Genomic DNA, 14,031 nt, shown 5'->3' with positions numbered 1-14,031 from the left:
CGTTTTCTATCGCTTTATTATAGGAAACGCGGGGACTATCTGTATATGGTAAAATCGGAGGGTCTAATTTCTCGCCATTAAGGCACTTCGGAAGATCACCTCGAAGGCTCGAGGCCACGGTCGAGTATCCTACCTCAAGGGTCATCGACGCTCGACCTCGGGAAAGTGATGATTACGGTAATGGTAAAAATGGGGAGTTCCCAAGGTACACGGCAAGGACTGACAGAGCCTAGTGGGCTACTCTAAACTAGAATCAGGGTATCATCTAGCTGTCCCATGTCCGCTTCTTTGTCATTAATGTATTTTGTACTATGTTGGGACTCCCCTCCTATATAAAGGGGATCCTTGTCATTTTGTAAACCTCTGTTGCTTCAGTTACTCCACACGAAATATACAAGAATACTCTCTTTGCTCTCTAACACACTCTCTTGATATTATTGCTTCCATTTATTATCTTCATTATTGTTCATCATTTATTGCTTATCATTGGCCATAAAGAGCCTTCGTAGATTTCATTATAACTGTTAATCATACTTCGACCACCTTCGATAGCTCCAAGTCGAGCTTTGGAATTGACTCCGAGGCCCCCGAATCGACAAGCTCGAGAGACTGATTGTTAACCTATCGGTTTTGTTATCGCCTTATCCTTGACTCCTATTTCGTTTCAAAGTCTCACACATAGCATCATCTGCTTAACAACTAGCATAAAAATAGATCACGTATTTTTAGAGTCTCATAATCAAATTTAATTGTTACTACCATTTTCACGTAAACAATGTTTCTATTAAGAAACCATAATTCTGAAATTGTTTTATGATGATATATAGGGAAAGAGATCAATATCTGATCATTTAGAAGAGAATGTGGATTACATAAAAGACATGCGGAAGAACATAGAGGAGATGGAAAGTAAGAGAGAAAGATTGAAAGAAATAAGAAATATTTGTAGCTCTGATCATAACTCTCATTTGGCTGCACCATCTTCCTCTATGAAATGTGATGAAAATCAGTATAGAATAATAGTGAAAAAATGTAAGGAAGGAGTGGAATTTCAGTGATCAGTAATTTGGGAGGAGGGTTGTCTCTTTCCAAAGTGCTTAGGGTTCTTATGGAAGAAGGGCTGCTTGTTATTAGCTGTGTTTCCTCCAAAATTAGTCAAAGGAGACTTCACGTTATTCCATCTGAGGTATGTCATGAGCTTAATCTTCTCTTTTTCTCTAAACTTTGAATTCCGAGTATTTTTAGGGTCGAGAACTTAATGTAAGAAATCATAATCGTCCTGTAACAACAGTTTTAAGTTTTTTCGAACCTTTCAATCCATAGACATATATCAGAACTCCTTTCATTTGGCCTTGTTTTATTTTGTTTCCAAAAAGAAATTGGCAATTTGCCATATATACACTCTGCTAGTGAAAACGAATACTGATCCAAGAAAAGACAAAAATAACAATATTTAAATGGAAATCACAAGTTTGCTTACCTAGGAGGAAGAATCAAATTAGACATTACCACTATTAATAAGGAGAAAGGATCCCAGAGTTTGTCTTTGTTGAAATAATATCAAATTCCTAAGTCCTGAGTCTCATCTTTATGTGTAGTAACCTTATTGGAAGCTATATTGTGCGAACTCTTCAAAATTATTATAATATTTGTGTCGAATTCTTGAAAAATGTATTACTTTTAGAGAATTTGAAACGCATCCAATAACATTTTAAGGAGTTCGATCAATATAGATTAAAAGTACTGAATATGTTTGGAACTTATTTATGTGCAAAACACAGATGCGGGTCCGTTTACTCAAGACTTTGACTGAAGTCAACTCAAATTAATTTTTAAGGCAAAATTCTTATTTTTATCAGTTTTAACATATAAGCCTTATAGAAAAACACCCGGACCGCGCATGCAAATCTAGGATGGCCAAAATGCGGTTTTTAAGGCGTCGAAACACAGAATTTGGTTTTAAAACATGAGATGAAGATATTAATTAAGTTCTAAACCAAATTTGGTTCTAAATTTGGTTTTTAAGGCGCATGCAAATCAAATTTATGTGTTTAATCCAACTGATCTTTAATATAGTTTTTGTCCATATCCCCCACAAAGTTGGATTGCATTTTCTCTATTTGTCTACAGAGCCTTTTGCCTCATGGTTGAATACTAGATAAATTTTACTCTCTTTACATTCCGTACGTTTGTCACTGTTTTTTTCTTTTTTTTAATGTCTCAAATTTATGTTAGCTTTCCAAAAATTGTTACGTGTGGTCCAAAATTACCATTGAGTATGTGAGCTATTGCCAACATTTTAAACGTTCGCCTTTTCTAAATTTACCTCTTTTGCATAAATAAGTGAACAATGACTAAAAATAGGTAAGAGATTGTATTAAAGAAATAGTAATGAAAGAAAATGAAAAAGGATTATTAAAATTATACTTTTAATATAAAATCAAATCATCATTTAAGTTTATATATATGTTAATAAATTAAAGTATACTATCAAATATTTTGGGACCCTTCAAATGCATTACATTAATTTAACCCTTAAAGGAGCATTAATCTAGTAGGTAAGGTTCGTTCTTTGTTTCTGTGGTTGAATCACTTTCATGAATTTAAAGTGTTCAAATTAGATATTTGAAGCTTTTCTTAGTTTTCTCATTTCATGTTCATGAAGTTAAAAAAAGAAGAAGATGAATAGTCATTAATTAATCGTTTTCATGAATCAAAATTTTTGATAAACATCGTAGGCTAATAGTATTAAAATTTACGGGCTGATGGTTAGTAAGTCTTTTGCAAGTTTCTACGATATTGTTTCATTCAAATTGGAGAAAATCTAGTAAATGCCTATTAATAGATTTTGCTTGTACTTAGAAGTAATCTAAAATTGCACGTCCAGATCTCTCATTGCATGTATATTATACATCGAATACTTCCTTTCATTTTATTTCTCTAGGGTGATGATGTAGAAACAAGAGGAGTGACATAATAACAGGTAAGGTTAGTTAGTTAGTTAGTTAGTGTACAGTCAGTTATTGAAAGCACTGTAGGGTCCATCAATTAGTTAGGGAGTTGATAATTAATCTTTAATATATAAATATTTACCAATATACTGTTATATTTAATACACAGAAAAACACTACTCTCATTTCTTCTTCTTCAAGTCTTTCTCTCTCCATATGTTCTTCTCATTTCTAGGGTTCTTCGGCTCAGTGATTCTCTGAAATTTAATATAGTATCAGAGCTTTGCTATGAATTGAAGCTCACAAATTGATCCGACTCTGTAATCATCTCCCCAATTCTCTTCCTTGTTCGATTCTCTCCTTCGCAACTCAATTCTGAAGCTTTAAATCGCCAACAATGGCGGTCGACAACTCTGAGCAGGAAACAGCTGCAACTATGACTGAAACTCCTCAAATATCATCAGAGGATGAATTTGAAGAAGGAATTTCAGTTGCAGTCACTCATCCTCTGTATTTGGCACCTACTGATCGATACGAGTGGAATCTCTCTGATTTTATTTCAATTAACAGGCACAGATAACTTCTCAGTGTGGTATCGATCTATGAGAATTTCTCTTCTAGGTCAAAATAAGCTCGGTATGGAAGACAGAAGGTAGAAAAAGGAGAAATTTCAAGAGAAATATTGGTATCAATGGGAAAGGTACAATGCTATCGTTTTGTCATGGCTGATGAATGTTGTAGCACCGACTTTGATCAGTGAAATTGCATATGCTACCAATGCACACACTGTGTGGATGTACTTGCAAGAACGTTTTGACAAAGTAAATGACACTATATGCTACAACTTACACAAGGAAATTGCAACCCTAACACAAGGTATCTCCTCTATCTCTGTGTATTATTCAAAACTCAAGGACCTATGGGATAATACTGAAGACCTAGTGCCACATTCTGGTTGTGACTGCCCTAAAACTAAGAAATTCATTGAACACCTTCACAAACAAAAGTTGTGTCAATTCCTTATAGGATTAAATGACTCATACTCACAAGCTCGTGGTCAAATTCTAATGATGAAACATGTTCCTTCTATAAATGAAGCTTATGTTATGTTAATTAGTGAGGAGAGTTAGAGAAGTGTAGCATGTTTAGTAGCAATCTTAGGATCTTCACCAAATGTCACTAGTGGATACTATGAATCTACAGCACTATATAGTTCTAAGGCTGGTAATAGACCAAAGTACAAAAAGAACTTTAATCTACAATGTGAGTTCTGCAAGCTAAAGGGTCATAGTAAGGAAAACTGCTATAAAATAGTTGGCTATCCAGCAGACTACAAATTTAAGAAGAAAGAGGGAGCTGGTGCTTCTAATGCAGTAGCTGAATATGGCCTATCTTCTGGTGGTTACAATTCACTTTCTGAGCTAGGCTCCTACACACAGCCTTGTGGATAGCCAAACTCTGGTCCACTGACTATTACTATGCAGTCAAGGTCTATCCAACCTTTACAGAACAACAATCACTCTACAAGTATGGAACAACAACCATAACATCGAGGAGGTAGTGCTTTTCCTTTCACAAAGGAACAATACGATCAGATTATGCATATTCTGAATAGCAACACAGTCAGCTCTTCTTCAACAAGTAACAACAGTCCTACACCTACTTCTCAAGCTAATGCAACAGGTACTAGTATTGCTTTACTAGCTTCCACTAGTCCACAAGAGTGGATCATTAACACATGGGCAACTAACCACATGGTGTTTGATAGAATGTATGGGTCCACCAACTTCTATAGAGAACCAGGTTCGCTATTAGGTTTGATAGTACACACACAGAGAACAGAAGTTAAATGACAAGACAAATTTTACGTGAAAAATTCTCATCTCAATGGGAATAAAAACCACGACATACCCTTGTAGGATTTCAACTTCACTATTGAGAAAATTTCATATTACAACCTATGCAACCTAGGAATTAAACTCTTAATCCCTCACTAACTTGTAGTCCACCAATTATAAGCCACTTTGCAATAACTCTATTACAAAAACTTTAAAACTTGTCTAACTTTAGTCTAGACTTAAACACACAGGTTTAAGGTTTACAAAGATGTTTCTATAAAGTACTTCTAAATAAGTTGGATAGGAATTACAATTTGAAGAACTATTACAAAGTTACAACTCAACTAAGGACACACCATAACTCGATGTGGGAACTGGTCCGTAATTGCTTTGTTCTTTGTTCTTGAGGCACTAGAAATATGCTAGCTGAATAGTCACGTGAGTGAGCTTTTGTAAGATCTCTAAGTGTTCAAGTGCTTTGTTTTACCTCCCTTGAATGCATATAAACATTTGTGACATCACATGTAGTGATGCAAGCAAGGTAGGTAAAAAGTCTTCCCTAGAAAGTTGACTGCAGCATTGTTCCTGCACTGTAGCGTGTGCAGACAACAACTTTTCAACTATAGAGTTAACTTCGTACAGTGTCCTTGGGAACTAGTAGGGACCTGGTCCCTCAGTTGTTCTTTCCACTCTGAGGAGTTGAATCATATTCCACGCTGAATCCCAACCTGGAATCTTGTGAACTTGGGGTCTTGTAAATGTGCAACAGGTTCCTTATCTAGTTCTGGATAGTAAGTTTGTTAGATCATCAAAACATAATGTAAAGTACTTATAACCAAAGTACTTGTAACCTATCAATTTCCTCCTTTTTGACGATGGCAAACTTATAATTGAAAATCCTAGAAGGAACCACAAAGGAACTAGATTGTGAACCAGAAGGGCCTTAAATTCCCCCTGAAACTATGCATTCCCCCTTTGTCAGTACCTGAACTTTTCTGAACTAGAAAGACCTTAAGTTCCCCATGAAACTATGCATTCCCCTTTGTCAGTACCTAAATTTTGTGAGTTCCCCTTGAATCTGTATTTTGTTTTTAGATTATTATTCATTCATGAGATCATAGGCACTCCCTCATTCATTCATACTTTTATTATTCAATTAAAACTTTTCCCCCTTTTGGCATCATAAGAAGCACACAACAGGTTAGCGGCATAAAGAAGTCTAGCATAGCTCACTCATGCCACTTATGTGCTCATAACATGATAGAAGACAAAAATAGAAGAGCAGCAACATAGATAGTAAAAAACGAAATCACTTGTATTAACCAGTATTGGACTTTTACAGGGGGAGAGGATTCATTATTTTTTACCACAGTCTAGAATAAACAAAGAACAATCACCAGAAATAACAAACATCACCAACAAAAATATCAACTTAAGAAGACAGACACTGGAAAATGGACACTAAGGGGACATTCTTTAAGGGACACTGGAGGAAGGGGGCTTGGAAGGGGAAGCAAGAGTTTGGAGGACAAGATCCATGCGAGCATTCATGGAGATTTGCTCATTGAGCAGTCTTTCCTTCAGGTCCTCCACTTGTTTCTATAGTTCAAAATTTTCCTTTGTTAGGCATGCAACCTCTGCGCTGTGAGAACTACTGGAAGCAGGTACCTCTTGCAACTGACTGAGCTGATTCTCAAGAATCGCGTTCCTAGCCTTCAACTACCGGATCTCCTCTGTGGCACTATTCTGAGCATTTACTAGTTGAGAGATTATGGAAGTACTTCCAACTCCTCCGAAATTGTCAATACACTCACACTCCTCCAAAGTAGTTTTTGAAAAAGATTGCTTTTTGGTGCCCACTTTGGCCTGACCCAGAGGTACTTTGAAAAACTCAAACACCTTTGTGAGAAGGAACCCATAAGGCAGTCCAGGATTCCTGTCTTTTAGGTTCTCTACCTTCTGCATATGCTCAATCATTATGGTAGACAAATTAATGGAGGAGAATCTATAAGGAATAAATCTGCTTTGTATGCAACAGATCTTCTTTCAACGCGGGGAAGCAATACTTTGTTGACCGTCCCAAATAGTAGATGATAAACTGGAAGGTGTGCCTTCTTATACACCTGTTACCCATGTTGTACTGCCTTGCCCTTGACAATGGCATTTCTGAAGTTTGGTGTGCAAGCATCCTGAGCATATGACACTCCTTCGGTAGGAACACCCAAAATTGACCCCAATAACGTATAATCCATTACTATGTCTGCCCCATTTACCAACACACAGATTTGATCACCATATACTGTGAAGAGGCTGGTGTAGAAACTCTGCACCTCATCCTCATACACTATAGGAGCCTCACTTGTAAAGAAATTGGTCCATTGTTGAGCATCACAAATATCCACTAATTGTCTCATCCCAGTACTCTCTAGAATGTCAAAGGCAAATGTGCGGCCCCACAACACTTTCTAATTCCACAACTTCCTTTTCTCACACATCCGAGTTTCACTCACTTTTCCTTTCTTGACGAACTAGGTTCCTCATCATCATCATCATCCCTTTTTCTTTTGACTGACTTGCCAATAGACTTTTACTTCTCCACTGACTTGCTCTGTCTATGTTCACTAGATTTATCCACTTCTTCCTCATCAGACTTGTCACCACGCTCCTTCACTGTCTTGTCACCAGAACTTTTTACAAACATTTTACTGGAACCAGCAACAACACTCTTGGAAGAACTCTCAACACCGTTAGGGGTGTGCTTTTTTGGATTGAGAGAGAGAGTGCTTCTTCCTTGAAGAGTTGCAGGTCAGGGAACTAGGTTTCTTTTTGGTTTCCTCGTCCACATCCACTACAGGAACATCCTCTGCTTGTATAACTTTTCCATCTTTGACCAACCTTCTCTTTCTCCGACTCCTTTTACTCTTCTTGAGGGCAAACTTTAGCCTCTTTTTGCTCCAACCGTGTAGTAGGTCGCTTAGGAGGTGGCTCTGAAGTTACCACTGGCTTAGTCCTAGCCCTGATAAAACTAGCATACACCAAATCATCTATGTCTTCTTCACTATCAGGATTCGTCTCAGGAACCACCATATTCAAAGGCTTAGCATCAAAGTGGGGAGAGGGGGCAGGATCAATACTGACCTCGGAAGATGACTCATAACCTGGATCTACCACGGAGGGATCAGGTTCATCATTTGGGACCCCAATAGCATCATTTTGTGCCGGCTATTCAAATGGAACAATTGCTCCCTCTTCTTCTGTTTCTTCCCCATGAGGCTCAGACCGTCCTGCATATTCCTCTGTAATGACCCCTTCTGACGCAATGTAAAACATATTCTCTATTCCCTCATTTTTTTATGGTTCCATGGTGATTTCAACAGACGAAGGAATGATACCTTCATAGTCACCACTTGTCCTGGAGATCTCAGTATCTTCATGACTAGTCACCAGTTCTTCACTCAATTTCTCAGCCATTGATAGAGTAGAAGGTTCTTGAACGAGGCTCCCTTGTTCACCTTGTTGAATCTGTTTGAATGGTGATACTGGAGGAGGACAAACATCTTAAGACTTGCTTAGAATAGGAGTGGATTCGGAGAGGGTAGGAGAGGGAGTGGAGTGTGGATGAGACTCTTCTTTAGGGTTTGGATAAGTGATTTTGTAGGGAGAGAGGTTCACCTCTGAACTGCTAACTCGTGCGGACTTAACCACAGTGTTGTCAAGCGCACTAAAGCTTGCTTGCTTTTTAGACATAACAAGATTATTCTCGAAGGACTGTGGATTTGAGAAGAGAGAAGACAAACGGAAATTTTTGAGTTTGGAAGAGGAGGGGTTGTGATGTTGATTTAATTATGATGATGGACCCGTTCTGAAACGGTGGTACCCTTTTGCTTGGGAGATGTATCGTTTAGAAAAGGAGTGACGTTTGGGCTGTGACATATCGGCTGAAGAGCCACGACTTTAAAGGGACTATCATGCTGATGATGATGTGGCATTATTTTTGTCCATTATAAATTGTGTATGAAAGAACAAAGAAACCACTAACCTGTATTAGAGAACTAGGTTCCCTAATAGGTCTGGCAAGTGAGTTTTATCCCCTTATTCATCATGCATTGCAACATCTGCTTTTGTAGTCACCATGCGTGTCTACCTGTAACGGTATAGAGTTAGACTTAGCCAGAACACACTTTAGCTAGCTTTTACCTGACTATGACTTCCATAACCAATAATGAAGAACCAGGTTCTCAGTTGGGTTTTATCATCCCTTAGTGTAAGGTGATCTTTCTCAAAATGCTTTTTTCCTAGGGCTTTTGGTGAAGAAGTCTGCAACTTGATCTTCAGCAGTCACTATAGTTGGCCCTCTTGAGTTGGACTCAAGTTCTTCCAATTTGTTGCTTGGTCTACAGTACTTGACCACAGCAGGATGTTGATTATACATATTCTGCTTCAGCTGTTGAGGGTACCATTGAATTCTACTTCCTTGAGCCTCATGAGACAAGATAGGAACTCAGAGACTGTTCCAATTCAGGTGACCTTTTCCTATCCATTACTTGGAGGACAATAGAGAACCAGGTTTAGTGTTCTTTTAGGATACCTCAAGATACTTACACCATCCTTCAGATGAGAATACTTTGGATTTGACTGAGACCTTACATAGAACTCAACTCTGACCATGATGTCTAGTCTATTTGTAGTGAGATACAGGAGTGATTTAGTGATGTCTCTATGCAAAAGCCCTCTTTCCAACAACTTGTTTTTCAGCTTCTGTTGTTGTAGACGCGAGACCTGGTTCCTTGCTAGAATCAATGGGCGTTCTCTACCTTGATCAGTATTTCTATTCTCTTTTGAGATGAGTATGTCAGGAGGATTCCTCCATCTCTTCTACCATCAGATTTTCAAGGCTGACCCTTTCCATTGATGAGAATATAACAGTTATACCCAGATATCCTCACTTAAGTCAGTAGCTTTGGTTAAGATGTTTGCAAACCCTTCATCAATTAATATTTACTAGGCCCAAAATTTCAAGAGTCCTTTTCTTCTTTTCAACAACTTCATCTGAGGTGGTGTTCTTTGAGCTAAGTAGTTGAGTAGTTCTTCTTTCAACAATGGTTTAGTCTGATGGATTATCCAAACCTGTTCCATGATTTAGTCTGATGCATGCCACATTTGTTTTCATTGGTACCTAGATATTCTTGACAAAAACCACAATTTCTTGAAAGATCTCATCCTTGGTTCTGAAGTGCTATCTTCCTCTTTTTGGGCTTGAATGAAGATCTGACATGTTTTTCTTTTGCACAGGCAGTGCATACTTCATGTTACTTGTTACTCAACTTGATCAGACCACGAACCAGGTTCTTTAGATCCAGTTTGTTTAGAGATAGACAACGTGTAATACTCCCAACTTTTGACCCATGATTCAGTATTGTTTCAACACCTTCCAAACAACTTATGTCTCCACTCTGCAGAAGCTTAATCACAACAACATACGTACTCTTGTGTCTTTTAGCTACAACATCACCTCACCAGTCACATGATTTGAGATTGGGCATATCCTGGACAAGCATTCCACCTTATTTCCTTTGACACATTTTTCAACTCCTAGAGTGTGCCCCCTTTTTAGCCATTTTCAAAAGGGTACACTCTCTCCTTGTAGGGCTTTTTAGTGAAAGAAAATTGATTGTATTTCAACTCCTGTCCTTTGAGCAGTCGATGTTCATGTGTCATTATTTGCTGCTTCCCTTGACTGCTCCCTGCACACGGAAATGAAGGGTTAGATTTAGGAACCCAAACAAGTTTGGGCCCCTTGTTAAGAGAAAAAGGATGGATAATTGCTCTCTTAGTCCAAGCAGGAAAAATGCATTTTCTATTTGATGGTTTCCTCAACAAAGACTTTATTTCTTTGATAAAACTGAACCCTGGCCATGTAGTATTCCTTGAGGTGCCCATTGTTGCCACAGTGGGTACATAGCCAATTGTTAGGTACAGTAACATACTTGTTGTGAGGGTTGTAAGGAATCGTATCCCTTTGAAACCCAATCTCATGCCCGTTTCCCCAAAGTTGTTGTACACGGCAGTGATAGTATCCGAGGACTATGTCTATGTAAGAGTTTCTCAAGATCACTCTTTACTTTCCCTAGTTCTTCCTGAAGCTGTTTGTTTTTCTCAAGTTCAACGCACAGACTAATCTTTACCAAGTTTAACTCATTTTCAAGCTTAATGTGTGCTTCACTTGCCACTTCCTTTCCCTTTTCAGATTTTCCAAACCTATATACGGTTTTAAATTCCTCAATTATTTCTTTCAAGTCTACTACCACCACTACTAGGTTATTTTTTTCTTGCTCAATGATAGCAACTCTCTCAGTCAAGGTTTCCTTTTCTTTACTTGCACACTCAATGGTTTCTTTTAAGTCCACCACAACTACTATTAAATCATCTCGTTCATGTTCTATACTAGCAATTTTCTCTTCTAAGGCATTCCTTTCTCTTTTCAGGTTCTCTATTGTTTCTTTCAAATCAACTACAACGACTACTAAGTCATCTTTGATTTGTTCAGCTTACCCCAGTTCCATAGTTAAGGCATCTTTATCATTGATAATACGATAGTTGTCACACCTTTTTTTACACACCCGAAGGTATATAAGGGAGTTTTTCCAATTTAAGTGACATTATTCGAAATGGGATTAATTATTCAATTCAGAGTCGCCACTTGGGATAGTTTATTTGGTGTCCCAAGTCACCGATTTATTTTAAATCCCAAATCGAGGAAATTTCGACTTTCCTTTTGAAGTCTGCGAACCAGAAATTCTGAGTAGGGAATTCTGTTAACCCGGGAGAAGGTGTTAGGCATTTCCGGATTCCGTGGTTCTAGCACGGTCGCTTAAACTATTACAATTGGCCTATTATCTGATTTTTAAAACATGTTTCAACCTATGGTATATTTTTAACTTATTAGCCGCTTTTAATTATTATTTTATTTGGAAAAAATTCAACGTCATATAAAACACGCATTGAACCACGTCATATGAAATGCACCCGCGGTCCACGACACATTTTATCTAACGTTGTTGAGATTTGGATTTGGGTCATATAAAATGCACACCCGAGTTTAGGAAATTAATTTTTTTTTAAAAAAATAGCACGCCTAAAGCAACTACGCACTTTCAAGTTTGCGAGGGCCATGGAAAATTCAACTAAATGGCACGCCTCGATTTCTAAGGATTAAAATTAATTAAATGAGGGCCATGAGTTTTGAGATTTTCTTTGGCATGACGCGCCTCGATTATTCTAAAAGGATTGTATTCAATTTAAAGCAAACTACAAATATTCATGATTATGTTTCTTCCTAAAACTACTTTGAGATTATTGCAAGGTCATGATTTATGAATATGGAATTATTATTGAAGAAATATATGATTTGAGTTATTATGGACCTAATCACCCATGTCGGTATCAAATTTGCTATTGACTTAACATCCTTTAATTTGGATCCAAGCTATTACATCGTTCTCTCTCCATTTTGAATACATTTTCCTATCTTTCCCTATGAACTACAATCTCATTGAAGAAACTCATTCTGTCTTTCACGAATTCTATTTCTTGATGCTCTTCCTTCATTTTTTTTGTTCATATCTTTCAAGTTGGTAGATAACCAAAATATAATATACAAATCAAAAGGAAATACGGTGAAAGAAAAATAATGGAAACATTGGTTAAGAAAAGAATGAACATTTATAGATGAAGATCTTATTCAATACATATGGAACAAACAACCATCAAATTTAATGTGCAAATGAACCACAATCAGAGGCAACGAGCGGAAACCCTTCGAACCGAACTCGACTTCGACCTCTTCGGGCTAGTATTTTGGGCTATCTTTTAAATTGAGTTTGAAGCTTTTCGATTTGATTTTTGGTGTGATTTAGCTCCTGTTTTTGAGGTATTTTTTTTAAACAAGGTAATGAATGGCTATATGTTTTTTTTTTTTTTTTGTTGAAAGAAATAGGTAGAAAGAATAAAACTAGTAAAAATTCTCTTTAGCATAGAAGAAGAAAATTTATTTTCTTTCAATATTCTTTCTTCTTCTCCTCCTTTTTTTTTCAAATATTTCTCTTCTATTTATAGGAGAATTTTCAAAAAAATTCAGATTTTTTTTTAATTTTTTTTTTAATTTTTTATTTAAAAGAAATCCCACTTACATTTTGCTTTTCTTTTTATAAAAAGAATTACCACCTTTATTTACTTTTATTTTTAAAATTCCAACTTTAATTACTTTTATCTTATTTAAAATCCCACTTTTTTACTTTTTAAAAAGAAAATTTCACTTATTTTACTTTTCTTAAAAAAACAATCCACTTTCTTTTACTTTTCTTTAAAAAATTCTACTTTATTTTAATTTAAATTTTTTTAAATTTCAGCTACCTTTATATTATTTTTTAATTCCAACTTTCTTTTATTTTTTATTTTTAAAAATTTTCACAAAAATTTACTTTTATTTTTTTAATTTTTCACTTTCTTTTACTTTTTTAAAAGAGAATTCCACCTACTTTTACTTTTTTTTTAATTCCATACTTCCATTTTTCTTATTTTTTTAAATCTCTACCGAAAAATTAAAAAAAAATTAATATTTTTCGGATTTTTTTATTATTATTTAAAAATAAGAATAAAAATAAAATAATATTAATAGTAATAATTCATCTTCTAAAAATTTATATTTTTAACCTATAATAAAAAGTATAACAAAGCTAAAAATTTGTATGTTAAAACTCCCTAAAATATTTACATAGAAGAAGTGACCAAAAAAAAATTAAATATTGTCAAAAATTAGGTACTCACAATAGTAAACATCAATTAGCACATTTGCTAATGACATGAGCTTTTTAGGAGAGTAAGATTTCAGATTTCTCTGAACATCCATGTTTAACGTGAAAATGGTAACAACAATTAATTTGTAAATGAGATTCTAAAAATACATGATCTATTTTTATGTTAGTTGTTAGAGCAGTTGATGCTAAGAGTATGAAGTTTAACGGAGAGATACAAGCTAAAACGGGGCAGTAATCAAACCAGGAGACATGCTGCCCGAGCTTCAGACTGGTCGTTGAAGGAGCCTTGGGGTTGATATCCGGATCGATCTCGAGGTATCGGGGATAGTCGGGAATGGGATAACAGTTAAGGTATAATCAAATAAGGCTCTTTATGGCCTATATCAAGCGATAAATGAAGAACAAGTATGAAAGTAATAAATGCTA

General features: G+C 36.2%; 1 protein-coding gene across 1 annotated transcript; it reads right to left on the bottom strand.

Annotated features, from left to right (window-relative positions):
* Positions 1 to 8,011: 8,011 nt before the first annotated feature.
* On the bottom strand, positions 8,012 to 13,697 carry LOC138873180 (kinesin-like protein KIN-14D). The gene is made up of 6 exons (XM_070151621.1): positions 13,616 to 13,697; positions 10,912 to 11,336; positions 8,987 to 9,106; positions 8,462 to 8,557; positions 8,182 to 8,311; positions 8,012 to 8,100 (listed from the first exon to the last, which is right to left on the bottom strand). Exons 1-6 carry the CDS (start codon positions 13,695 to 13,697, stop codon positions 8,012 to 8,014), a joined length of 942 nt encoding a protein of 313 aa, XP_070007722.1.
* Positions 13,698 to 14,031: the final 334 nt, after the last annotated feature.

The sequence above is a fragment of the Nicotiana sylvestris genome, chromosome 7 (assembly GCF_000393655.2).
Source record: "Nicotiana sylvestris chromosome 7, ASM39365v2, whole genome shotgun sequence".
Taxonomy (NCBI): domain Eukaryota; kingdom Viridiplantae; phylum Streptophyta; class Magnoliopsida; order Solanales; family Solanaceae; genus Nicotiana; species Nicotiana sylvestris.
The sequence above is the reverse complement of the archived record's forward strand: the minus strand, read 5'-3'. Positions and strand labels throughout refer to the sequence as shown.